This window comes from Spermophilus citellus (genome assembly GCF_964194105.1).
Source record: "Spermophilus citellus genome assembly, chromosome: 9".
NCBI lineage: Eukaryota > Metazoa > Chordata > Mammalia > Rodentia > Sciuridae > Spermophilus > Spermophilus citellus.
Window position 1 is genome coordinate 90,136,257 of NC_138191.1, and position 27,445 is coordinate 90,163,701.

General features: G+C 42.4%; 1 protein-coding gene across 3 annotated transcripts in view; it reads right to left on the minus strand.

Moving 5' to 3' along the window:
- Positions 1–8,024: 8,024 nt before the first annotated feature.
- NFIA (nuclear factor I A) overlaps positions 8,025–27,445 on the minus strand; it is a 356,321-nt gene continuing 336,900 nt past the window's right edge. For all 3 annotated transcript variants that reach the window (XM_081306357.1, XM_081306356.1, XM_081306355.1), the window contains 2 exons: positions 8,911–15,556; positions 8,025–8,765 (listed from right to left, as the gene is read on the minus strand). In XM_081306357.1, the coding sequence (XP_081162483.1) occupies positions 15,539–15,556 (18 nt within the window). In that variant the 3' untranslated portion in view covers positions 8,025–8,765; positions 8,911–15,538. The remainder of the gene's footprint in view (positions 8,766–8,910; positions 15,557–27,445) is intronic.

Sequence of the window (27,445 nt, forward strand, 5' to 3'; positions counted from 1 at the left end):
GCAATAGTCTGTGGGCTGTGTGGTTTGTTAGATTCTAGGGATTATTGCTGTTCCTGGTTCATAGCTGACTCAGCTCAAGTCCTACTGAAAGCCCAGTTGGGAGGTGATTGCTAAAGGGAAGAAGTGGAGTGTATTGGCTGAACTGTCCACCTACCCCCATACCCCTAAATTCCTGTTTTGAAGACCTCATACCCACCACCTCTGAATGAATTTGGAGCTCAGGCCTTTAAAGAGGTGGCTAAATTAAAATGAAGCTGTTTGGGTGGGCCATTATGTAAGCTAACTGGTGTCCTTGTAAGAAGAGGACATTCGGACACATAGACACCAAGGCTATGTCCGAACAGAGGAAAGACCAGGTGAGGCTGCAGGGAGAAGGAGACTATTTGCACATCACAGAGAGGGACCTCAGAAGAAGCCAATCTGTCAACACCTTGGTCTTGCACCTTCAGCTTCCTGAGACATAAGAAAACAGATTTCAGTTGAAGCCACCCAGTCTAGTGGGGCTTTGTCATGATGGCCTTGGCAGACTAATAGAGACCTACAGGCGGACCTTCAGTGAACTTCTGGAAGATTTGTTTGCCGAGTAGCAATCTTTAGTCTGGGCCAGTATTTACCAGCAAACCAGCACCCTCCAGGATCCAGGCTCAGGGAAACAAGCAGAGAATAAATGGCCAAGTAGATAAGAGTCAATGGAAGGAGAATCAGCCTCACTTCCGTGGGGAACCCAGCCAGACACTGTTGGTGGAGAATGGGCTCCCTCCTTCCCTCCCTCTGTGGAGCAACCTTTCAAACCTATTCTCATAAATGTTAGTTACAGTGCCAGGTTCTCCTGGAACGTCCAGGTTGACTACTTGAGACCGGTGTGTGCAGATTATCTGCTTTCATTGATCTGCACGTCAGAGCTCGAGAAGGGTAAGGATGATTTAATGCCTATTTTCAAAGGATGAAGGATCTTTTTTTGTAGCTTTTGCCAAGGAGCAGACAAAGGAAACGGGCTTCACCTGTAACAGGAGGGGGTCTGTGTTAGACTGGAGGGAGATTTATCAGGCAAGGAGACTGAAGGCAGTCGAGTGAGTTATGGCCTCTCCTTACCTGGAGATCTTCAAAGTAAGATATACTTCTCTGTGACAGGAGCAGTAGGGTGGCGTGGGGTGGGGGTGGGATTCCTCACTGGAGGCAGGGAAATGGACTCCAGCGACCTTTGAAGGTTGAGTCTAGTCTTCTGAATCTAGGATAAACTAAGATGGGAATATTTATGGTTTTGACATCCATCATGAGAATAAATCTGAGCCTCTGCTGGAATTTGAGGAGAAAGAAGATTCCGGAAGCCTGCTCTGGCTTGACCACTCTTATCAGTCAGGGTTCCAGCAGGAAACAGATGGCACATTCAACTCTAGGTAATTTGAAAGGGGTTTAATAAAAAAGACATTTGCAAAGGTGTGGGCAAGATGAAGAGAGATTATAAGGGATAGAGCTGAGCTCCAAAGCTCTTGCTACTCCATGTTTGAAGGGGTAAGGGGAGAACAGTTATCAGAAACTAGAAAGAGAAATTAGTGGGCAGAGAGCCATCTTGAGAGGCACTACCTCCTGCTGTGGAATTCTGTCAGCTAGAGAGGACACAGGGAGATGGCCCTGGAAATAAACACCCTAATGTCATTCTCCTGCCTCCCACCAATCTACTCTCAGGGCTTTTAATTTGTTGATCCCAACTGAAAGCTGGAGGTTAGTGGAGCCCACTGAGATGGTCCAAATGGGCGACTTCCTGAACTCAGGAGAGGGGTCAATCTGGAGAGGTACTTCCAATGCTCCCCCCTTCACAGTATGGAGTGCCATCCACATGCTGAGCTGGGTGCTGGGAAGAGGCCAGTGAATCAGACTTCTGTTTGTGTCCAATTGTGATTAACACACACTCTACTCTTTAAGCCTCTGAATGTTTGCATTTTAGGGTCTCGTGTAGGTAATTATTAAAATTCGTAAGAAAGGAATGTTACTGAAGCTTTCTGTGCCTCAGTATCCTCACGTGCAAATGCAGTAACAGTCATCTCTTCTCCATGAGCTAGAGCCTGGAAAGCACTTAGAGCAATGCAAGATGTCCAGTAAGGGCCCACTCAGTGGGTGTCACTGTCCTTACTATGATTACCATTATTAACGTGAACACCATCCAGCCCGTCTCTTCAGCTCTTCCTCATCCTAGAAGATCTAGATTGTACACCACTTCCCAGTGGCACTCAGCTATGTTTCGAATGTGTCCCCCAAAGTTCATGAGTTGGAAACTCCATTCCCAAACTCATATGTGAATGGCATTTGAAGGTGGGGCCTTTGTTTGACAATGAGAATCAGATGATCACGAGGGTGGAGTCTCCATGGCTTTATAAGGAGAGAGATCCAAGCCAGCACCCTGGCTCCGACTTGCCATGTTATGATGCAGCAACAGGGCCTTCATCAGATGCCAACGCCGTGTTCATACTTCCCAGCCTCTAGAACCATGAGCCAAATAACATTCTAATCTTTATAAATTACCTAGTTTCAGATACTCTGAAAACAGACAGACACTACCCATCCCTCAGGTGTAGTTCATCCCCAGATGACCTGGCACAGGGCTGTAGTCTGATTATTTGTTTGCATATCTTCTTCCTCTACTAGATCTGCACTTTTTTGGGGATGATCTTGGACTTATCTCCTTTGCCAGCCCTGAGAGCTGGCTCATGGGAGACACTCAATAAAGTTTATTGAGTTTATTTTTGAATGACTTTCCATAAGGAGCTGTTATGGTTTAGATATAAGGTGTCCCTCAAAAGCTCATGTGTGAGTCAATGCAAGAAGATTTAGAGGTGTAATAATTGGTCATGAGAGCCTTAACCTAATCAGTGAACTAATCCCCTGATAGGGGTTATCCGAGTGGTAACTGAAGACAGGTAGGGTGTGGATGGAAGAGGTTGGTCGGGGTATGACTTTAGGGTATATATTTTGTCCCTGGTGAATGGAGTCTCTCTCTCTCTCTCCCTCTCTCTCTCTCTCTGCTTCATGGTGCTGTGATCCCAGCTGCTTTCCTCTGCCACACCCTTCTGCCATGACGCTCTGCCTCATCTTGAGCCCTGAAAGAATGGAGCCAGCCTTCCATGGGCTGAGAACTCTGAAACAGTGAGTCCCCACCCCCCAACATTTTCCTCTTCTAATTGTTCTTGTCAGGTCTTTTGGCCACCGCACAGAAAAGAACTGACTAAAACGGGAGCTTTTGTACCTGGAAAGGAGTGTGACCCAGGCCAGTGTTCAGAACCCAGGACGGAAGAAGTGGTAACACACATGAGCAGGATGAAGTGACCTTAGGGCCAACAAGGATCCAGCCCTGAGGACGTCACAGAGGCTCGTCAGAGGATTTCTTCTTCGTGGACTTGCAACTGACTTCTGGGTCCCAAAAGTACATCCTCTCAAGGGAAGGAGGGTGACTAATAAGCAGGAAGGCACCAAAGGAATTTTATGTGATTTTCCCATCAGAATTACTCATCTTGTTCTCATTTAAGATGGAAACTGGCTTTAAAAAAAAAAAAAAAACTGTCCGCAGAAAGGGGCAAAGAAAGACGGATTTTATGTCATTTAGCAGGCTGTGCTTTAGCCTCCACTTTCCCTGTTGGGGAAAATAAAATCAGCTGGGATGGGGTTAGTGGAGAATAGCTCCTGCAGCACCTTTTTCTTTGGCCCAGTTATTTTGCCCACTGTTTAAGAGTCAGGGCCCAAACACAAGGGGGAGTCCGTTGGTCCATCCCATGAACCATATATGCCTTGGGGTTGCATTCCATAGGGTCAACTTCCAAGGTCAGGAATATGTTTCCAATTTAATACTAGAACATGTTGAACAATGTCATTGGGATGCAATATACAAAATCATAAGTAAAGCTCTTTAGAATAAATGACTCAGTTTCTGCAGCAAATTATTGCAAGGAAATAACAAGATGGGGGAGCATTCTGTAGATTCAAGGACTTAAGATTTATATGAACCACCTAGTGTATGAATCTTATTTGGATCTGTATTAGACAAACTATTAAAAACTGTAAGAGAGTTGAAAGCATTACTTTCAACTCAATGTGTTACTCAATGTGTTACTTGATGATATCAAAGAATTATGGTTAATATTTTGAAGTCTGAAGTGTACTTTGAATGTACATAAAAAGTCATTGTATTTTAGAGATATATTCTTATATATTTGTAAATAAAATAATATTATACTTGAGATTTGCTTCAAAACAATCTGAAGGTAGTTAGGACTGGATGGGGTGGAGTGGGGTGCAGAAGTTGATTACTCGTGATGGATAGTAGGAACATATGAGTTCATCTGACAGGTTTTTCTATTTTGTACATGCATGGTATTTTTCCATAATTAGAAACAAGTAATGTGATAGTAGAAATCAATTTGCCCTTTGTTTGACCAGAATTCCCTGTAATAGGATTTAAAATACATACAGAGTGTGCCAGATGGAGAGCAAATACGGAGTGGGTGACTATGCTTTGGAGATGAATTAGAAGCTATTTCATTCCTCAAAAATCAAGGGACATCCTGGTTCTTCCTAAAGGCTGATGGGACCTTCACTATTCAGCCATATTCTTTGAGCAAAGAGCCAGAAATTGAAGGGTTAAAGCAATAACTAACATCATTTCTCTTGGCCTAATTTACTTTTCTATATGAATGATGGCTCCTGTCAATCCTGTTGAGGAAAATAGGAACCAGCCAGGTATGGTCCTTCTAGCTGGGTACTATGCAATCTACTCTTGTGCCAATGCTTGTATTTGTATTTCCTAGCACATTTTCATCCATGTTCATTAAGTCATTTGGATCTCTCCCTCAAGGGAGGAAGAGGTTACTGTACTCATTTTACAAGTGAGGAAACTGAGACTCAAGAAGGAATAATAACTTACTTAAAGCTGTGTGGCCTCTAAATGGTGGAAGTGGGACTCAGGCCCTGTCCTCTGGTTTCAAGTCAGTCTTCTTTCACTATATAATACTGCCCTGCAGAGTGTCAGGGCTCCTCTCCTTGGGGATGAACCAAATAGTAATAGTTGCTACGTCATTGATAGTTGACTGGGTATTCTACACATTAACTTCATTTAATCCTTTTAATAATCTTATAAAGCAGGTACTATCCTTATTTCCACTTTACAAATAGGAAAATTGAGGGCCCTCATGTTGCAGAACTATGAGAAATTTTAAGCCTAATTTGTTTGGTTTGAGATCCGGGACTCTTTTTTTTTTTTTTTTTTTTTACTTCTTCCTACTTAGTTGAGGCAGGTGTTAGGTGAAAGGTTTCAGAATTCACCCAAACAGGGGTTGGGGATTTAGCTCAGTGGCAGAGCGCTTGCCTAGCATGCGTAAGGCCCTGGGTTCGGTCCTCAGCCCTGTAAAAAACAATTACTAAAAAAGTATATAAAAAAAAAGGATTAAAAAGACCAAAAAAAAAAAAAAAAACAAGGTAACAGCAGAATTCACCCAAACAAGTTATGAAGATGACTATAAGGAAGGGTTATACCATCAGTGTAATGAACGAATGCCTTATCTCGACATTTTGGAATCCTTTATTTAGTTAGAGCACTCACATAGCATTGAAAACATGCCAAGGCCACTGCTAAACCACTGAACAAATTTGAACTCATCAAATATCCACAGCAACTCCTTTAGGTAATTAAGTGTGGTTATAGTTATTCCCATTTTACCAGTGGGGAAACTGAGGTGCTACGTGTCAACACCATAGAGCTAATAAAGTGCAGAGCTAATAAAATGCAGAGCAAGGACTCAATCTCAGTGGTTTGCTACTAGAGTCCATGGTTTTGATCGCTACATGGTGATTCTCACTCCTCCCCCTACTTCACACTGCCTGTCCTAGAGTGTGGCAGTACAAGCGTGGTTTTGGTTCGCTTTAATTCCAAATTCTAAGCCTTAAATCATAAAGACCAAAATGAGGTACTGGCCAATTTGGTCCAGCTTAAACTGCAAGGCATGTATGTGTGAAATTGCTCAATTCACTTGAGTCAGAAGTATGTTCTAAGGGCTGACTACACCTTTTTCAGAGCTGCAGTAGGAGAGGAATTATTAAATTTAATGGGATAAATCACCTACAGCACTTGGCATATGAAAGAGTTCAAAACGCACTATTAATATCCTTATTAATCTCTGTGACCTGCTCACTTCTCTCCACTCCACCTGGGACTCCATGGCCCTCTCACAGTGCATCTCTCTGAGTTGCAGTAGCTCCTCAAGGGCCTTCTCCACTCAGCCCCCTGCGTTCACCACACAGCTTCCTTCTCTCCTCACATTAGTCTGCAATAATGTTCTCTAGCCTTGGCTGAGGGCCGACTTTCCTTCCTGGTCCTCTTGGACCCAGGCATGGCCATGTGACTTGCTCTGGCTAATGAAATGTGAGCAGAAGTGGCAGGTGTGGATTCCAGGTGGGACTGTTCAACAATCCCCTGTGTGTCTTGCCAATGCATCCAGCTGTTTTACACCGGGGGTCTGAGAACGACGAGGGCCTGTGCAGAAGCTCCAGGCGATGCTTGACAGATAGGCAGAGATGAAAACCTTTATTGTTGAAAGTCACAGAGATGTTGGGCTTGTTTGTGTAGTGGCACATTTGGAGCCTAATCTGACTGATCCATATTTGATACAGCTCTCAGAGGGGGAAAAGTCCTTACGTGCTGCAATGTCTTGACCTCAGTATCAAGCTTCATCTCGGACTGCATTTCCCTCCTTTCTCTGGTTCAGTCTTTCAGTCCCTAATAGGTGTCAAGCTCCCTTTGACTCCTCCCAGAGAATTCTTCCTCCCCTCTTTGGCCTGGTTCTCATCATACAGTCTCATCAGGCCCACACCTCCTCTGTAGCCCTCCTTACAGCTACCTGCTTCCCTCTACTGCGGTGCTTATTTTGTGCATTAGACTACATTCTTGCTAAGAATCAATGCCCAGTCTTTATTTATTCGCTATTTCCGGCCCCTGGCATAGTTTTCCGCATACAGTAGGCACTCAATAAGTATTTTTTTGAGTAAACAATGGAATTAATATATTATGGAGACAATAGGATGGCAGCTGGAGCCAGAATTCTTGAATTTGAATCCCACTCTGCCTATTAATCTCTCTATGCCTCATCTGTAACAAGGGGATAAAAATAGTATCTCTCTCACAGGGTGGCGGTGAGGCCTAAACGGATTAGGATGCACGTGCTGCTTATTTGCTTCCTGTCTCTGTCTTCCAAACTCACCCTTTTGCTGCTTTTGGGGGTTGGGACTGGTATTCCTCTCAGTATAGTTTCCAGACTCCCTGCCGGGTGGCTATCACTAGATGCGGCCAATGGAAGGCCCTGGCAGGCACCCGGGAGGAGTACGGAGAGGTGGAAAGGCTTCCTCGGCCTCAGGTCCTACTCACAATGCAACAGTCTCAGAGGACAGTTGTACCCATGGCCTCCAGCTCCTTTCAGCACCAGCTGTGCCTTGCCTCCTCAGAAGTTCTGGTACTCTTGACCTTGTCCCCCAGGGTGGTTCTAGCACCATTCACCATGTTTCCTCAGAGGTCTGAGTACCAGCCATGTGGCATCCCATCCCTCCTCAAATGATCCAAGTATCAATGGTGTATACTCCTCAGTGCTTAGGTTCTGGTGACCCACTTTTGGTTGGTAGCTCCATGGTTGGTGGCTATGCTCCATTTTATTAACATTTAGGCTAGGTTAGAGGCCCCTGTTGGAAAACCTAGGGAACCCTATTCCTGATTCCTGATTGGGCCCTAACTGATGCCATACAGAAAGCCCTTAGAACAGTTATCAGGCACATGCTAAGTACTACGTGGGCAGGGAGTCCTATATTTGTCCTACTAGGTGTAAAACAACACTACCCATTAGAACACTGATAAGGACACTATTTGCCAGCCAGCCGTCAAGGCTAACACAGATCCATGGTGCAAAAAAGACTGTTTCTGGGAGAAGATTCAGCATACACCATAACTGTCACTCAACGACCCAGGCATGGTGTAAAGCAAATGACAACACAGCTTCCATAGCATTAGCAATTTTTTATTTTTCCTTTTTTGTTGCATAGGAAATGCAGTACTTGCTTCCAGTAATTGTATTGTAATGTGAGAAGGTGGTAGCACTAATGGTTGAATACAAGAGTTAAACTAATCCACACCAGCTCAAAAACCCTGTGGAGATTTAGTTGAATAAGAATGGACGCCCACAGTGATTCTCAACCAATTACAAATTTTCACAGAACACAGTAAAACTAAAAGGGTAACTATGAGAGTCAATACAAATATACTAGAGGCACAGGGGGCCCGGCTCATAAAAACGAATTTTAGACCAAGTTATTAACACGGGGGGAGTTCAGTTTCACAATAGATTTCTTTTGCCACCACTGGAAGTGTTTAATCTCCTCACCCCAACAATTTGAAATGAAAATCAGAGGTATTTTGAGTGGACAGTTTCCATGTGTGGTGGGAAAAGTCTCCAGTGGACTTTTTCTGGGGATAGGTCAGGGCGGGTAGGGGCACCATGGACTTGCCCTTGGGTATCTTCCCAAGGACCTTCTGGAAACCCGTGGACTCCTACTCTATTCTGTGAGTGTTTCAGTGGCAAGGCTACCAAATGCCTTTGTGGTCACAGACTGTGGTCTGAAACTAGGGAGAAAAAACGGAGCTGGCAGCTCTTTTACAGTTTCATCCCAATGTGGCCAGAGGCCTTATGACCTTTAATTGAGATATTAAAAAAAAAATTAGACTATTACCAAGAAAAACACTAAAATTAAAAAAAAAAATAAGGTGGAAGTGTAACCGATGTGACTCTGCAATCTGCATTTGGGGTAAAATTGGGGGTTCATAACCCACTTCAGTCCAATGCATGAAGTATGTTATGTCAAGAGCTTTGTAATGTTGTGAACAACCAATAAAAAAAAAAATAAGAACAACACAAATACAGTCAAAGATAAAATAATACTTTTGTCATTTTGAGAAACTGAGCATCAAGCAGCAGGAATGATGTCCCAATTTGCTGGACACTGTCCTTGAACCACTGTAGAGATATGAAAGTTCACATTGTATAAGCAGAGGGGTGTTTTCTACCAGAAGGTGCTCTGGTTAGATCAGAGGGAGCACTGTCACCCTATATTTCTGTGGTCCAGACACATTTTGTAAATTTTGGGTTTTGAACCAAGTTGCTTAATGAGTCCATATGGGAAACTTAGCACACAAGGAAGGTCTTAACCTCATGGGCTGGCTCAACTGTAGGGGGGGGTCCCCCTTAACTTTCTGAGCATTACTGGGATATTTTACCTATACCCCGTGCCCTTAGCATCTGTTTAATGTAACCCTTTGGGGAATAAAAGTATGACTTAGGAGGAAAATAAGATAAAATTTATTTAATTTGGGAAGCAAGTCATTTCAAATTTAGAACAAAAAAGTATATTTTAAAAAAATCCCGTGTTAATAGCAAACTTCTTTTTCTTATGAATCGGGCCCAAAGTTTGTACAGAGTTTTATTTCTGAAGAAAATATTGCAACTGTGCATGAAACTAAATAGCCATGTGATTTCTTAAAGTTTTTTTTTTTCTTTTTCTTTTTTTTCCTTTAATGTGAGAAGGTCTGGTGTGAAGACAGATCAAGCATGGGTACCTGGCCGAACACTGTCCATTGAGAAAATGTTTCTGTATCAGCATAGCTTCCAAAGGGTCAAGGAAATGTCCCTCACTTGGAAATGTTCTCAGAGTGGCTTCATAGCAGAGTTCTTGAACTTCAAATGGTAGTTTTGAGACAAAAATCTTGCCAGGTACTGATTTCTGAAACCAAACACCCATGCTTGCCCCTAGGAAAAAGAAAAGAAAACAAACAAACAAACAAACAAAAAAACCCCGAAAACAAAACACAAGTAATACTGAATTTAAGTCAATGTATACCTCCAAAATACTGAAAACAACCGAAATCAAGAAAAGACAGAATTTGCGTTCTCAGTGAAATACCTTTAAACCTAGCTGACAAGAACCAAGTCAGAAAAAAAGACTAACATAACTTTGAGTAATATTCATACAGTTCACTAAGCATTATGGATAGCATGCATTAATATTGTACGGTTATTTTACATCACCTATACCAGAGGTCCTGACTGACAGACAGCGAAGGCTACCGGTGTAGAAAAATCTTACTTCAGAAGAGCAATATAATACAGATTTCACAGGCACTACATTTTAATATATCAGGTATTATGCTGGTTTTCTTATATTTCTTTCTGTCCTAAAGCTGGCATTATAACAATGACCAAAAAGGCAAGGATTGAAGTAAACGGAAAGTAGATACCAAAGTTGATATAGTTTTTTTTTTTCTTCAGATAGATTAGTGCATAGTTCTCATGCAGATAAACACTGCTATGCATTTACACTGTTGGAAAGCAGAGTGAATTGAGCCCAAGTTGTCACATTTGTGTAAATCATTTTGTCAGCCTGTAATAGCACCATGTAATGGATTTGCATTAAACATTAAATTGATCTCAGAATTGGTGACACAGTATTCACTACAGTTAAGTGCTATGGAATAGCTTCAATGTTACCTGCTATATATCAAAGCAATTTTCATCCCACTGCTTTTTTTTTATTGGAAAAAATAAAAGGGAAACATACATGACACTAATTAGACAAATGCACAGCCTTGGACGTGGAGAAGGCAGAGCAGGTGGACTGTCAGACAATAAGTACATGCATTGACTTCAAGACAAAATGGCCTCGGCAGCCAATGGGGATGAAAGCTGTGCCCACGGGCGGAGCAGCTTCTGAGACCACCTAGGACAGGTCTGGAGGGTGGGCTTCGAGGTGCCCCGACGCTCTCCTTACATTACCATGCCAGTTGTGTATTACATGTGTCCTATGGAGGCCTGCCACCCAGAAACAGAAAGAAAGGAAAGAGAAGCAGAGAGAGAGAGAGAGAGAGAGAGAGAGAGAGAGAGAGAGAGAGAGAGAGAGACCACCACCACCACCACTGTGGACAAAGATATTTCCAGACATGGATGTAAAGTATGTTAGATGACATTCTTAGAAACCACTCCCCCCAAAAAACAGTCACAGGGGAACAAATGTTTTTCTTAATCCAGATTTCATAAGTACTTCCTGGCACGGTCACTATAATAGAATCAAAGCATGCGGGGATCAGGGTTTGAAAAAGTGAAAGACAAGATTTTCTGAGATGGGTCCTGCATATTCCTGTGGGCTGACTGAATGAGTGACTAGAAAGTTTGGGTCCTTCACACTTCGACTGTCAGAAAATGAAGAGCACAAGCTTCAAGAGGTGTAGCCCCGCAGGCCACCCAGGAGCCCACCCGGACCTAGGCCAGGGTAGGGAATGAGCTGACAAGAAGTAACTGTCCTGCCAGGGGGTGAAGAAACAGAAAGCTCAGAAGGACGCAAAAGGCTGGGGATGGGGGACAGTGAGTGGCAATAGGGGTGGGCCTCTGCCCTGGAAGGATCAGAAAAAAAGCCTTTGATGGTAGCAAGGGAAGGGGCCAAAAGAAAAAGTACATTGATAAATGATAAGAATTAGTGTTTGTGCCTCTGACTTCAGTTCCCAAAGAAAAAAACATGGAGTCACTTGAGGGACTATCTTTGCCAATCTTGCTAATGCCATTTGATGGGGAGAAAATTCAAATGTGTCTCAGAATGGAGGGCTGGGCCTTCAAATGCTGATAGCTCTCAAGTCTGTCTGTCTGCACACCCCAGGTAGCAAAGTCTTCCTCAAACATCTTTGCTCAGCTTTTAATCTAAAAAGCAACACACTCCCGATTGTTGGTGTTTCTTTTTTCCTGCTTGATCACACTGAACTACAGTTTCCTGCTGCTTTCTGGACAATGGAACATGAACAAAAATGTAACTTAGTGTACTTAATACTTAACCCCTGTTTGTTATCACCCTAGACTGCCTCCCTAATGTTTTAAAGCCTTTAAAACATTTTTTTCCTGCAAATCTGTTCAGAGTTCCCTAATTTTAGCTTCATCAAACTTAATACAACAAAATACCTTCAAAAATACAGCATACCTGTAAAGTCCATTTACAATGGTTTTTCAGTAGACCTATGCTTCTCAAGCATAGGAATATGCTATACCATTGAGAGAAAAAAAAATAACTGTATTTAAATACTTACAAAAAAAAAACAGGAAACAGGAAAGTTTTAAACTTAAATCCAGTTCCCAAAGGGGGGGGGGGGAGAAAAGCAATTCTATGAACGCTGCCTTTATAATGAACAATCAGAAATTTCACTAGGCTAATTTGACAGAAATTTTTTCCTCATTTAAACAACATTACAAAAGTCCTGCATTATAAAATAGGGTAGAATAAATCAGTGTAATCAATAAAACTATACAACAATACAAATTACATATCTTCTGAGTGGGCAGTTTATTCTCTCTCTTTGCAGTCATGACTACAACATGCGCACTAAAAACAACTAGAACTGCCCAAACTATTGCTTAGTTTGTTTTGTTTTAAAAAAGGGTGCAATTTTATTGTATATACAACCAATTTACTGGTAATACCTTGGCTTATTGCAAGGTTCTGACAAAATGTTTGTCTAGGCTTTTTTCCCTTCACTGTGAAGCACTGAAAGCTGCTATTTTTTTTCTTTCTTTCTTTTCTGTTTTTTTCTTCCTTTTTAAAAATTTTTTTTCTTTTTTTTTTTTTTTAGTGCACATATGTCATAATAAAGTAATGCCCAGCTAAGTGCTATAGGGGAAGGCAAAGTATGCTGGCTGGCTATAGGAAGTGACACCGTACACTGACAACCACACCATACAACAGCGCCAAACAACTATTCAACCACTTATCAGACACATATGAAAATCCAAAATGTTTTATTTTATTTTTTTTTCCTTAAATAGAGATAACCAGTAAACAATTTTCAGAACTTGGAAGTTTAAAAACGTGCATATAAAAATGGGCATTATATACTTTTTATTGAATGTGGATTGACTGCAGTCTGCTAAGAAAAATGGGGTGTGGGAGCTGAAGAAAAAGGAAGTTGTCTTTTTTTTTCTTTTTTTCTTTTTTTTTAAGGCTTGCTTGTGAAAGGAACAGTTGTAAAAACAAAATTGCTTGAAGCAGGGTCAGCTTAGTGCTTCACAGTTTGACTGCTTCTCTAAGAGGAGCCCTTCCTGCGCACGTGCATTCAAAAATCACAAAAAGTACAAAGACAAACACCTAAAACACACTGCGTCAAGTGCAGCACTGACTTTGGTCAAATTAAAAAAAAAAAAAGGAAAAGGAAAAGAAAAATTAATAATTGCTAAGCTTTTTCTACATGATATAAGCAGGTATTGCATATTTTCATATATCGGGGGGGGGGGAAATAAGGAAGACTCCAAATAAATTGTAAAATGCAGCAACATCCAAAATACTGACATTCTAAGCATCTATAGATCTCAGCAATGCACTGCCACTGACCACACAGGACAATAACGACTACTCCTATCTGCGGGACAACTGACTTTCTATTGAGTTCTAGATGTTGAAACTGACGATGGCTGACATAAAAGTCACATTTACAAAAAGTGTCTCCAAATGCTTGATGAGGGAAAAACCCCTTTCAATAGAGGAGCATGTGCAACAATTCCACAAATAATCGCTATCCAGGGCAAGGCACATTGATATGGAATTTTTTGTTTTCGTGCAAATTAAGGAAAAAAAACAAAACAAAACAACATTGTTGGGGGGGGGGAAGATGAGGAGCAAAGTGTCTTCCCAAGAATTTCAGTTACTTGATTGTATAGGACAGTAGTAGAACCCTTCTGAAGGGCTGAAAACAAAGTTTAAAGGCAAGTGCCTAGAGGAGGGTTACCATATTGTGTCTTAATGCACTCTACTTTATCCTACATTAACTATATAAAAATTAGTTACTAACACTAGAACATGCAGAGACTTCCTCTGATCAGCAGGGCCGCCAACCAGAACGTTTATATATGTATAGTTTAGGGAACCTTCTTGAAGTTGCATGGGAAGCAAAGGGGTGCTTCGCTGTCTGGTAGAAAAATCACTTGCACTTTTTCTTGTTTTTGTTTGTTTGTTTCTTTTTTTCTCTTTTTTTTTCTTTTTTACATAAGATACAGGACATTTGGGGGGTGCAAACTTTGTTTTTCCCTAACAAGTGCCCTTGATCTGAATGGGCACCAGCATTTGTGTCAGTATTGGTTTCATTATTATTATTATTTTTTTCCCATAGCCCAGTTCAGGGACGCAAAGGTCTTTAAAACTTCTGGACAATCTCTGGTACCATGAGGTGTCTGATAACTGATAAATCCTATGTTGCCAGATACATGTAAAAATCTTCAGAATTGGCATAATTCATTATAATGACTTCTAGCTTATAAAATTAACAGATACCATGATTTCATTTTAGTTATGTGCTTTGATAACAGAAAATAATTAATTAGCATTTAATGTAGTTAACATATTGTGGTAAAAGCACCATTAGATTTGTTTTTTTGTTTTTTTTTTTTTAAATTTTCCTTCAGTTTTTAAAGGGATACAAGTTTAACAATAAAAAACATAAAAAGCAAAAATAGCTCCCCTTTTTTCTTGCAAGGCTGTTTTTTACCCCAATAATTTAGAGTCCTGGGGTGGAAGGACTTGAAAAACAAAAATAGAATTTTCAACAATCTCTATCTTACAAAGATATTTAGCTATCCAATGAAATTGCACTTTACTCAATTCAAAATTCGATTGTTTTGATTGATTCCTGTCAGTTTCTGTCAACACAGACCATCTTCCCCATTTCCATGTGAATTTTTGTGTCATTGTTGAAATTGTTGAAAAATGTTGTTGTTTTTAATGTAAGTGCAGCATTTCAAAACTTTTAAAAAACTGAATAGTAGTAGTAGTTTGCCATTTTCGGAATTGTTCTGCAATGTGAGTGGATTCATTGTCCTTGCGGGCCATGTTATATACTTAACTGCTGACTGCTGAACCAAACCAAACTAAAAGAAAAATAAAAAAGGAACATAACTGCATTTTCTTTTTCCAATATGTTACAGAAAAACATTGCCCTTTGACTGTCCCGTAAGTTATATATTGCAGATCTCAGCTACTACAAAAGATTTAGTTCTCCATGTGCCTCTTGAATGCTCAAGAAGGATCACACCTGTGTGGGTAAATTCATGAAATACTGTGAAACAGCCAGGCTCTGTAAGGAAAGTGTGTTACAGCAGGAAGTCAGTGAGCAAGGGTAGTCCTCCGCTAGCCACATCACCTAATGCTCACGCTACCACGGAAACACTCCAAATGTTACAAAGCCCAACCATTTCCAGCACCATATGAGAAATTACAACAGTCCCTAAAGTATTAAAAAAAAAATCCCAAAAGGTTATGGCCTTTGCTGTTTGACCATAATGCTTGCTGTTTCCATGTACAAGTTGATTTGAATCGGTTTTTCTCCCCTTCTACTGACAGTGAAGTTGTAACCGCGCTGGGTTGAGGTTGCGTCCATGTTACAGAGTTGAGAAGGGGTCAGGTGGTCTGTCTGGTGGATGGTGGGACGCTGCAACTTTTATCCCAGGTACCAGGACTGGAAGACAAAAGGAAGAGTGCAGTTAGAAGGGCAGTTTGTGTGGCTGGGGTGCAGCTCACTTACACAGAGCTTGACTGGTGTGTGTGAGGCCCTGGGTTTTATATCCTTGTCACAAAAAAACAGAAGTCCAGTTTGCAAAACAGCCTATTTTAGAAGTTGACCATCTTGTTTCTCATTCAGTTCTCATCCTGGAATACAGAATATCTTCACCCAAGAAGAGCTGAGTGAATGGAGAATGGGAGAAAGAAGAGGTTTCATGGGGTAATGAATGGCTAGGTGATTTGGATGATTTTCAGTGTCTCCTTCCAGTGAGTGGGCACACATTGGGTGCCCACAGGGTGACTGCAGCATTCTTTAGCAGGCACAGGTGTTAGTAACAATGCCATGAGTGAGAGGAGGTAAAGGGGGAGAAGCCCTTGGTCATCTCCTGGGTAATTTAGGGAAAGCCACTCATTTCTCTTACTCTCTCCTTCTTCGTATGTGTGTGAGGTCGACTTCAGGAAATAAATTAAAGCTCCTTTCAGTCCAATATTTAGAAAATAATATTTTTAGAAAGGACACATAATCATCAAAAAGGAGCAAGACTTCGCCTTGGTAACTGCCACTAGGTCCACAGGGTAAATGAAGCTATGCTTTTGTCCCTTCAGCATTTAAAGGTCTCCATGTCTGGGCCCAGCTACCTTCTCCTTTCATGAACCCATAGATGATCAGCTTGGAGTCATACTCCAGTAGGACATTACTTTATCTGCTGGCATTTCTTTGTCAGCAAGGAAAGTTAAGTTCGCTAAACAAAGTGACCAAGTATAGACTAATATCAGAGTCTTAAGTGAATTAGAAAGTATATGGCCTTTGCCAACTTTCCTCCGGCAATACCCTGAAAAATTCACTACATTTGTCATTAGTCACTGAAAAGTGCCTCAGAGTGGGTCATGTGTGGATGATTCAGTCAGGTGAAGGCCTGGCTTTGTCTAAGAGATTCCATTAGGTAAAGTCAGGACTGGCTGAAGAATGGCTAAAAAAAGAGCTACCTGGAGGTTGGTGTAAGATTTCCTGGTTACACAAACTACCTTTGATTTCCAGAGGAATTTAAAAACCCTCAGACTAAAGTGAACAAGTGCTCATCATTTGATGTTATTCTTCATCCACATGCTTTGAGGAAAACAATAGAGCCTCTTGTGTCCTGAAAGGAAATCATTCTGGCAACTACACATGGCCTACATCTAACTAGACCAAAGAAAGAAGAGGGAGAAAAGAAGGAGAGGGAGTCAGGCCCCAAAGTGTTTTTATTTTTAGTAGGCCTCTCCTAAATAGCGGATGCTGATCCACGTTAGAACTGCATTCACACTTTAACAGAACACTCTCAAACTCTGAGTGCGGCAAACAATGCTCACAATTTCTGTTTGCACACTTTCTAAGGCAGTTGTAAAATTCCAGACTTCTTCAATGTGACAGACCGGTTAATTCTTAAAGCAAAGGCCTGGGACTCAAGTGAGTCGGCAGGGGGAGCAGTTTTCCATACCACTGTCTCTGGACGAGACCTCAGGGCACTACAAAGATCTGCAGTGCCTCTGCACTTCTCTTAAAAAGCAAAGCAAAAAAAAAAAAAAAAAAAAAAAAGTTTCTTCACACATCTTACTATTCAGTATGTGCCTTGCCGACAAGGTTACCCCAGAGCAGCTCTGTAATCCTTCACTGAAATAGGCTTTATTGATTGCTCTGGTCTATTGTTCTCTTTTCAAGTCCCCCAAGTTCAAGTTCATCCTGGTGTTACATCATGTCTGGTTGCTAAGAGCAACCAGACAGACCCAGACGTGACTATCATTAGCAAGAAACCCTCCGCTCTCCTCCCACCAACCTTCCAGTGGTTCTGACGTAGCAGGCCCACTGCAAACACATTGAAGTATTTATTCTGCCTAATTTATGACCTACACAGCAAGCAAGACCCCCACTCCAAAAACCAACACTGTTGTATATTTAATTAATCTGTCTTTCTCTGGCACTTGGGAAAGTTAGACAAAGGACTAATTATTGTGTTTCACTCTCCACGCTTTTCTTTTGGGGGGTGAATATTTGCATGGGAAAGAAAACTACAAGGCCCAGCTTTGGGCCCCTCCCCTTTTTCTTTTTGCCCTATTGACATTTCATGAAATACTTTAGCTGCTTAAGGGAATTAGGAAAAAAAATGCGATGTGAATGTTACTCCTTCTGAGTTGGTATTCAGTAACACAAATCAACTCATGACATGTTTAAATTTAAATGCTAACCACACACTCTCAGAGTTACTTTAAAGGTTAGTTTTTAATCAATAGAAGTTGCTGACTCTGGGTTTTTGAGCTGCATGCTGCAACTCTTGGGCTTTTGTCTAACGTTAAAGCTTGCGAACTTTCTTTCCTTGAGATGATTTTAGCAATGATTTGCAGACAGAAGGCTATTGTGTTCTGACCAGCAACATGTCAATAGAGGAGCCAAGCTGCCCTGTGGTGGGGTGTCAATATGACTCCTGAGGCAGGGGTTGGGGGTCTTTAATAACCCGTGAAAAAACCTTAATTAACCCTTTCAGGCCCAAACCAAAACCTATTCTTCAACTTTTTTACTCCTGTAATTTGACCATTAGTACTTATTTCAACATCACACTAATCTTCATGACAATTAACCCTGCTACTTGACCAGGATCTTCCAGAAGGGGAAGTCAGGGAAACCACACCAGGAACCAATCTTTCTTTCTTTCTTTGGCAGAAATAGCAGATAAACAGTTCTAATAATAGTAAATTCGTCCATTTCACCAAATTTCCTAATGATCAGTTTGCACTTGAAGATTCTCATAATCTTTCTGTGACGAGTGTGACAGTCACACATGGATTAGCCTCTTGACTTCTGTGAACTTCCATGAACTGCAGAAACACCAGATGGACAAGACAACTTTTGGAAAAGCCTATTTTCTTGTGTAATATTTTCTTTTAATTTTCATTATGCAAGCAGGGAAAGTTTCAAAACATTCATTGAAGAATGATTCTGCCTATTTTCTTCTTGGGCCATACAGGAAATATATAAAAGAAATCTGAGATTGTTAAATTGTTGGGATTGAATAGCAAATCACTGGGAAAATGTTGACACATTAAACAAAATTCATTTATGGAGATTCAAAAAATTGTCTTCAGACATTTACTGACATAAGCTTAGGTTTCATATGGTTTCTGCCTTCATACTTTATAGCCCCTTAATCTATTCTACTGTAGCCAGATGGACTACAAAGGAATCTCTGTCCCTTATCTCCTGTGAGTTGCAATATTACAATACAATATCGGATGATGTTATCTTGATACATTTACATTAAGGAAGTAAACACAGAGCTTTGATCTATTTTTTCCCCTCAGGAACATTCAGCTACAGTTGTTTTGGAGGTCCATAAATCCACACTCCCACAAAGTCTCTGGTTGGGTACAATTAGTCAGTTACATTCCCAATGCCTACAGCTTGTGATGTACTGGGGGTGGGAGGGGGGAACTGTCCTCTTTCAGTGTTCAAGGTGAAACATCAAAAGAAATCTGCAGTCCTGGACAAGAGCTCAGCTTTCCTTCTCTCCAGTCAGATGAAGAAGTAATCTCATCAGGTTGGAAAGTGCTGACTAAGGATTTAATAAAGTGCCTGCAGATGTGGCGTCTCTAAGGTATTCAACTCATGTAATGCAAAACAGCTCCACGCTGAATGTGCTTATAAAATTTCATTTAACCATTGCAGCGCAACATTTTTTTTCCCTTCACAGTTCTCTATGGAGTTTTACCACACCTCCCGCCCCTTAATTTACAGTTCGAATCCCATTCTGCCTGAATTCTGGAATACTCACAGTATTTTAGGAACCACAAACAGTATCTATCCGACTGCATCCTAAACAGGAAACCTGGAACGGCAGGCCAATCTAACAGTGCCAATCTGTTTCATTTCTTATGCCTCATGGAGAGCAATTAGGACACTGAGACCATTTTCCAAAGTTGGGTCTTGAGGGTACTGAAGACGAGGTGGGTGAAGCCAAGGGACTCAATTCCTTAACTAATGACACACATTCCAATGTGCAACTTCTGAAAAAGCCTTTTATAGCTTTTCACAGAGAGGACAGGATGCACATTTTAAAAACAAAAAGAAATATGTCTGTCTGAGATAGTTATATTTTCACTTGAACCAAAAGGGGAAAAAAAAGATAGGGTGCTGGGGGTGGGGGTGTGTGTGTGGAACAGACTGTGACAGGGCAGAATCTGTTTTTCAAATTAAAAAGTTAAACAAAAGGCCTCAAGGGCAAAGTTTAACACTGCGGAAGGAGGTTGTTAATGTGGAATCCAGAACTGGGTGTGACACTTTGCTTTCTTCTCCTGGCAAGGTGGGTTATTTAAGGACATTTACACACATAAAACGGAAACACAAAAATACAGGGAGCTTCTCCCCCACCTCCCAGGCTCAATTCCCCACCGACCCCCAAAGAGGATGCTGCTAACTAAGACTGCATGAGTCACAGTCACCATTTTGCCTTTTCTCTCAAGGCTAGCTCTGCTGGGTCACACTAATCCAGTTAGCTATTTTTGGCTTCCTGCTCTTATTTGGATGAACTAAGCTCACTACTGATTATGAATGAGTTGTCCTTGGCAAACCAGTCTCAAACCTGGTAGTCCCCTCTCCCCGCTCCAATACGATGGAAGTAAATTGGGCCTCGGAGTAGGCTTCTCCCATTAGTATCAATCACTTGGGAGCATTAGTCACTCATTCAGTGAGCATTTAGGGCTGATTGTGTGCTGGGTGCTAGAGATACAGGCTCTGGGGAGTCTGTGAATAAAATACATATGGTCCCTGCTCTTGAGGATTTTATTGTCTAGCAGGAAGAAGGGGCTGGATTTTAGACTTCCATACTCTTCCCAATACCAGAAATCTTGCTTTCCTCACAGTAGGAGCTTTGTAAACTGAAGAGGCTGATATGTACTGTCAGAAGGACTCAGACTCAGGCCCACTCTTCCCACTAACTCCCTGTGTGACTCCAAGTAAAGCAGGCCCTGTTCCCGGGAGCCCAGAGGATGGCTGTGAGGACCATTCTGCAGTTGGATGCAGAATGTGAGAGGAAGGTGGTGGCTTCCATGAGTTCCTTCTGAAGAGAGTGGCAAGCTATTCTCAGGTGTTAGTTATTGGTATTGCCAGCCTTGGGCTTTGATCTCCGTGGTCATTTTTCTTGTCTGATTTTATTTTGTTAATTAAAGAAAGCCTGTTTTCAATAACTCTAAACCAAGACTTGTTTATTGTACAGGAAACTATTAAAACATTAATGGGCTGTGAGTGGCCCTGCTCACCTTAGTGGTCTTATCTTTCCACCACTTGTACTCAACACTTGTGCCCTGTTAAATTTCTTTTAGATCCCCAAAGCCAAGTGCTTTCTCCCTGTTGGGCCTTGGAACATTCTGAGCCTCTTCCTTGGCTTTTCTAGCACTTTGCTCATCCTTGGGTTCCAAGTTACATGTTCCTTCCTCTGAGAGGTCTTCTTAGGGACTTTACCCACAGGGTTCACCTGTCATGGTGGCTGGACTAGAATAACCTGTTTTTTTCCTTAAGAAAGATGCCTCCCTTCTCAGGTGTGGCATCCCCCGTGTCCGGCACACAAGGTGCCTGACAAACACCACTGAATAAGCAAGGAGAAACATGCTGCATACAACTTCCCAAAGCCAGGCATCTCTCACCTAAGGAGGGTAAAGCAAGGCCTCTAGATGAGTGACTCCTGGCCTGGTACGGCCACTCACACCACATGCTCATGCCTCCCCAAATAACAGGCACTCTCTCTGGAGAAACACAAGACTCCACAAGCTGCCCCAGGCAGTTCCGACGGAGGAGCTGCTGCGCGGGGCCTGAGCATGGCCCAGTGCGTCAGCAGCATGTGCAACAGTTCTGTAACATGGACCGCTGCTTGCTTGCTATGAGCACAGAGCCGTTGTCCAAACCACCGCTCCCTGGAGAATGGCTGTGCTGCTCCCAGCCAAGACCTCCGTTTTGGTTCAAACCTCAAGATGGGAAAACACTAATCTTTTTACCCAATAAGCCATCCGGTACCTCCAAACCTTGAGAGCACACACAATCCAATTATGCAGACAGTGTTCCAAGGTCGGAATCTTTCACCATATCCCAGGCTGCCCCGGTGTTCCTTACCACCAAGTCAATTTTTCTTTTGGTCTCCCTTTATGTTTTCATTGATTAATCTTTTACCTCAGGAAACCAAAGACTTATGGATTAAAAATCGTACTATGACCCACTGGCATGGCTCTGAAGACTAACTGGAGGGCTGTGTGCATGGTGCAAAGATCTAGAACTCTGAAGTCCACATTACAGGAAGACTAGCGCCAGCACTGTTATGGGTTAGTTAGATGACCCTAGGGAAGCTAGTCAGCCCCTCTGAGTCTCAGTTTTCCATTCTATGAAATGGATATACCAACTTTACCCATCTGTGGGGATTAGATGAGATGATACCCGGTTAGGGGCAAAGACAGAAAACCAGAAAGCTTAGTGTTTTCCCATCTTGAGGTTTGAACCAAAACAGAGGTTCTCTAACTATAAAATGGGTCTGGGACCTTAGGATCCCCCTGAGACCTAAAGAGAACCATTTTCCTAGCAAAGTTATCGCTTAACAAGGCACTTTCTCTTATTTAATGATATAATTTATTAGTTAAAAGTAGCAGCTGCGTCAGTTCCCTTTCCCCAGTCGCAAGAGAAAGTTCTTGAGAAAATAAAAATCTGTCTTTAATTGCAGTATTAAAATCAGAGCGGCGAAACCAACAGCACAAAAGGAATTGGCTCAAGTTTATGAAAGGCATTTGGGCCCTTGCCTTGCAAGGCTAACTGAGCCTCGGAGGTTGGGGGTGAGGGGGAAAGGGGAGGGAGGGAAGGAGTAGTCAGGCAACCAAGTGGGACAGAAACAATCCTATTTTGGTTTTTGTTAGTGAATGGCATACTACATAGATCAGAGACTTCTTATAAAATACAAACCCCCACTGTACACAAAGCACAGGAAAATGTGAGGAAAAAAGGGAAAAACTAAAAGCAGCTTAGGGTGTGTTAACGCTGCTATTCTGTCAGCTTAAAGAGTATTTTATGCTTGATCAACAGCTCTTTTTTATTGTGCTTTTCTTTCATTCATTCAAGACATCAAAGCCGGGCACCACCAGCGTACCTGCCCTTCTGGAGCCGCTTAGGAGGAGGTTCTAATGAAGCCCGACTCTGGGAGCCGGAGACCCCCGTGGACACGGCAGTTCAAAGGGAATATTTCAACAATGATTACATTTTGTAAATCTTTTTATGAAAGAGACAGCTTATTTCCTGCTTTTTCATGAAAAATAGATTCTGTCCATTAAAGTGAGCCCGCGCCACGGAAGCTGCCTGAGATCTGAGGTGCAGCGTGGAGATTAAGGGGACAAGGACCCGATGAACTCGTCCAGTGCGCCCATCTATTGGGCCAGGATGGCACTGCCGGATGTGCTGGGCGGAGCCCAGACAGTGCGCTGGATGCTGGGCTGTGGGAGAGGCGGTGACAGCGGGGCTGGGTGGTTGTCTTCTCACCTTGGGCCTTGTGTTTATGATCCGTTCTTTTTTAACTTTTTTGACTCCACAAAGGCCAACAAGATATCAAGAGGCATCAGGCTGCCCCTTCTATCGCACAAGCGCAAGACCAAAGACTTTAGTTATAGATTCATTAAATGCTGTATTTTCATGCCCTGAGATGGGACGAATTCTTCTCCGTATGGGAAGTTGGCCATAAAAAGCTGGCTCTGCTCTCAAGACACAATGCTGGCTTCATTAGTGCCTAATGTCTGCCCCAAAGGCAAAAATAAAGGAGCGGCCCAGCCCTTTGTAAGTTTTGATTTCACATTAAAATCATCTTTTCCCTAGGTTTTTTTTTTTTTGGCAGGGAGAACACTGTGGGGAGTGGGGAAGGAAGGGAATATGGTTTCCTGGGGAGCTATGAAATGAAAAAAATGTATGTTTTCTACACATTGGATTCCAATTTTAATTAAATGCCTGTTGTCTAACAAGTGCAGACAGTCACACTTGGGGTTGGCCCAACGGTGGCCCAGGGAGGTAACCTTTATGTTTAAAGAGAGAGGCGTGGGAGTGGAGGTCGGCGCTCAGCAGAGCGTAGCCCCATTATAATAATGATTCTACTGTGTGCTTCCTCACTCCTGCTCTTCCCAAACATGGCTCAGGTCGCAGCGGATCCATCATGAGATCCGACTGTTTGCACTGTGCAGGTAGATACAGTCCAAAAGGGGAAGAACAACATTACCGTGGAAAGTCCAGTGGCTTCAGAAATTCTCCAAGAGACACCCTGTAATAGAATTCCAGAAGAGCCGCTCCCTTGCCAGAAACAGATTCCCAGTCTAACCTTTCCAGCCGGGGAGACCTTCCACACGCTGGGCAGCATCTGCCCCTTTGGGCTTCTTCACCCCACTGCCCCCACCCCCACACCCCTTCCCCCACACAAAGGTCTTTGCTTCTTCTGTACTTTAACCCTTCTCTGTGCCCTGTCCCTGTCCCTCCCTTTCCTTCCTCCTCCAAGTCTCTCCTGCCCTCCACACCTGTGGCTGAGCTGCCCATGAGAATGAGGTCAGACCCTTGCCCTCTCAAGGAGTGTCCAAAACCGACAGTCCTTCCCGGTCCACTCACGGCAAGGAGAAGGCAGAGAAGGAGAAATGGAGCTGCCAGCAACAGCCACCTCCCTGAGCAGCCGGAAGAGGCTTCCATAGTGAGCCATGGAAGTTAGGCTGGGAGGCGGAACCCGGCAGAACGTGGAGGAAGCTGTAGCACGGCAGTGATCAGATCCATGAGAACAGAGAGTGGGGGACTGCCGGGCATGGGTGCTGGACCAACCCCAGCCCAGATCCTGGTGCTGTGGGGCCCAGCACCTCCTGAGACCTCTCTGGTTGTACTACACAGATTCCGTTCCTTTACCTTTCTTCACCTTGCTTTAGATTCTTGGTTGTCTGTGACTCATTCTCAGTGTTAGATGTGTCGCCAACTGGGGTGAAACTGGGCATATCCCTCACTGAGGTTAGAGTGAGCATGACCAAGGGAAAAGTCCGATCATGGGCTCAGAGACCTAAACCCTGCACTGTGGGACATCAGGGGTCCAATTTAACTTCTCTGCACACCAGGCCTCAGTATCATACCAGTTATACAGCATCTGAGGGAGGAAATAAAACGCAAAATGGCTTTGAAATATTAGCCTAAAATTTAAGTAAGCAGCATCATATGGGAAGCACCACTGTGATCTGGATGGGGGGCTGGAGGTCAGGGTTTCATCTGAGCCACAATTTTTCCGTAGTGCGTCCCTGAAAGCCCAATCCAGGAACTGGTGAACAATGCTTTCCTCCTCCTCCTGAAAATGTGGTAGGATTTAGGTTTTAACAACAAGACTTGTCTTTGTTAAGAAGTGACTTGCAAAACAAACTTACATGGGAGAGTTGCAGTTTCAAATGACGGTATTTTTTTTGTTTTTAATGCTGAAATAGCAAATGCTTTTTATGTTTGGATTTATTTCCTTCTAAATTTGAAGATTAAATTTACAACCAAGCAATATTCATTATTACAAATAATTAGATTCTTTCTAAGTATCTCCAGGATGTAAGTGGACGGTATCTCGATGGAGATGGGTGGGTGCAAGGTGAAGTTCCTGCAAACCTGCACCCACAGTCTCTTGAAGGGTCTTACCAGTGATTTGGACACGTATGTAACATATGTGATTGGTACAGCCACTTGGCTTTCCTGGAAGGGATTTGCTTCTTGGAGAGAGGTAATATCATTCTAACACAGAAAATTTAATTTATTTTTTACCTTTTTAGTAATGACTTTTGAGATGGAGGAGATCATGCAAGCAAAAATTGTTGAAGACAGATTCAAGAATGTGTTTTCTAAAATCAAGCATACAAGCAAATTTGTTCTCTCTTGGTTTTTGATAAATTCCATTTGGTTAGTGCTCTATCAGTAACTGAGATATAGGAATCCACTCAGAACACACACACACACACACACACACACACACACCACATAGTGCTAGTGTGGAATAGCCCTACACTTCTACTGTCGCTTTATTATCATTTAATAAAACCAATTAGGAATTACATGACAGTCATATGTTTATAAGTTCTTCATGATCTTTTCCCCTTGTTAAATGACCATATGGATAGGAGATCCTATTATTTATTTTGCCAGAATGTGGCAGGTTCAAATGATATAGATTCACTTTCATTCTGATTCGGCAATCACAAACATCCTGCAGACATGCCAACTTGTGCTCTTCTAGAAGACAGTTCAATTAAAAAACACTTCGAGATTTTTCTTTCTGTTAAAGAAGTGAATCATCTGAGCTAAAATATGACTTCCTGTTTGACTGCATCAGCCTTTTTGTATTGTTCTCCAGGAACACGTTTACGAGTTCAAGTTCAGGTTTAAACTAAATAAAACACTCCTCAGGAGTTTATAACTGAGCCTCATTTACATGTGCTCCTTCTGAACTCTGCCGGCTCAGTATGCCAGTTTCCAAGGCTTGGTGAAGGAATGTTTTACAGTTGGAATCTGGACTGCTTTCTCAGGCATTGCAGACCCCTCAGAGGCTGCGCTGCATGGAGCTCTAGTTGGTATTAAATGTTTCTTCAGATCTACCACAGAGGCAAGCAAAGAGAAAACAGGGCAGGAGCCAACAGAACTGGACCTTCTCAATTTTCCCTGTAAAGCTTTTGAGTTAACATTATACTTAAAAGGTGAGCCATGGATTCTAGAGGTATATTCTAGACTTCCATAGCCAGTGTGATTTCAAGTTTTACTTCAGTTATTTTCATCTCTTCATGGATGTGGCCAATGCACATTTATTGTCTTCAGATGTAAAAACCAGGGTTTGCTAAACTCTTTTTCTGCCTTTAAAATGAAATTGAAAAGAGCTATGAAGAGAAATGCTCCCAGCCCCAAAGCGATTCCATGGTATGTTTACCAAAACCCTCAGAGATTTGTGAGGTCAAAGAGAGCTCAGGATTGTCCAGTTAATAAAGGTGGGCCAGAGAGGAAGAAATGGTTGTTTTGGGTCTAGAAACAGGATAAGCCAAAGGAGGGATTCTGGGCACCCAAAGGGAAGTAATCTGGGTAAAGCTCATTTCCTTGTTGGTTGAGGCTGAGAATCAATCTCATCACTAAGCAAGGGTCCAGAAATTCAGAGAAGCTAGCCATGGTAATGGAAAGGCAGTAGGGAAAAAAAAAAAAAAAAAAAAAGACAATGGACTCTTTCTCTCAGCTTCTTTCTGAATCTGAGTTTATCAAGCAAGACTGGATACATCGCTGACAAACTGGCCAAGCTAACAGTAATTGTTCCCTTAGGGCAGTGCCTAAGGGGAGCCCTGGTTTTTACATCTGAAGCATCTCTTTGTACCAGAGCAGCTCTGCCCTGCACATGAGCATCCTCGGCCAAAGCCCACCCCTTAGGTTGTAGAGCTCGCAGTTCTCAGGTTCAGCAGCTGCATTCCACAGAGTGATATGAGATGACTTCAATAAATGGCTGGAAAATAAACGCTGCTATGGGGTTCAGAGAAGAGCCACACAGCTGAGGGTGGAAGGGCTCAGAGTCCACGGTGAATCTAGATCTCAGTTTGCACCTCTGTTGAGAAGGGATTAAGACCAACATCCTAGCTTGGTGGTGGAGAGGAGGAAATGAAACAATATATAAAAGTGTTCTATCTTGTGACAAAAATCAGTTCCAGGAGGCCAGAGCTGATGCTTTGTTTTTGAAGTGAAGGGAAGGATTCCTTTCTGCCTTGGGGAAGACAGAAATCTCATCTTTATATGCCAGCTCAGGGACTTTTCTTATCTTAGTATAATAACAGC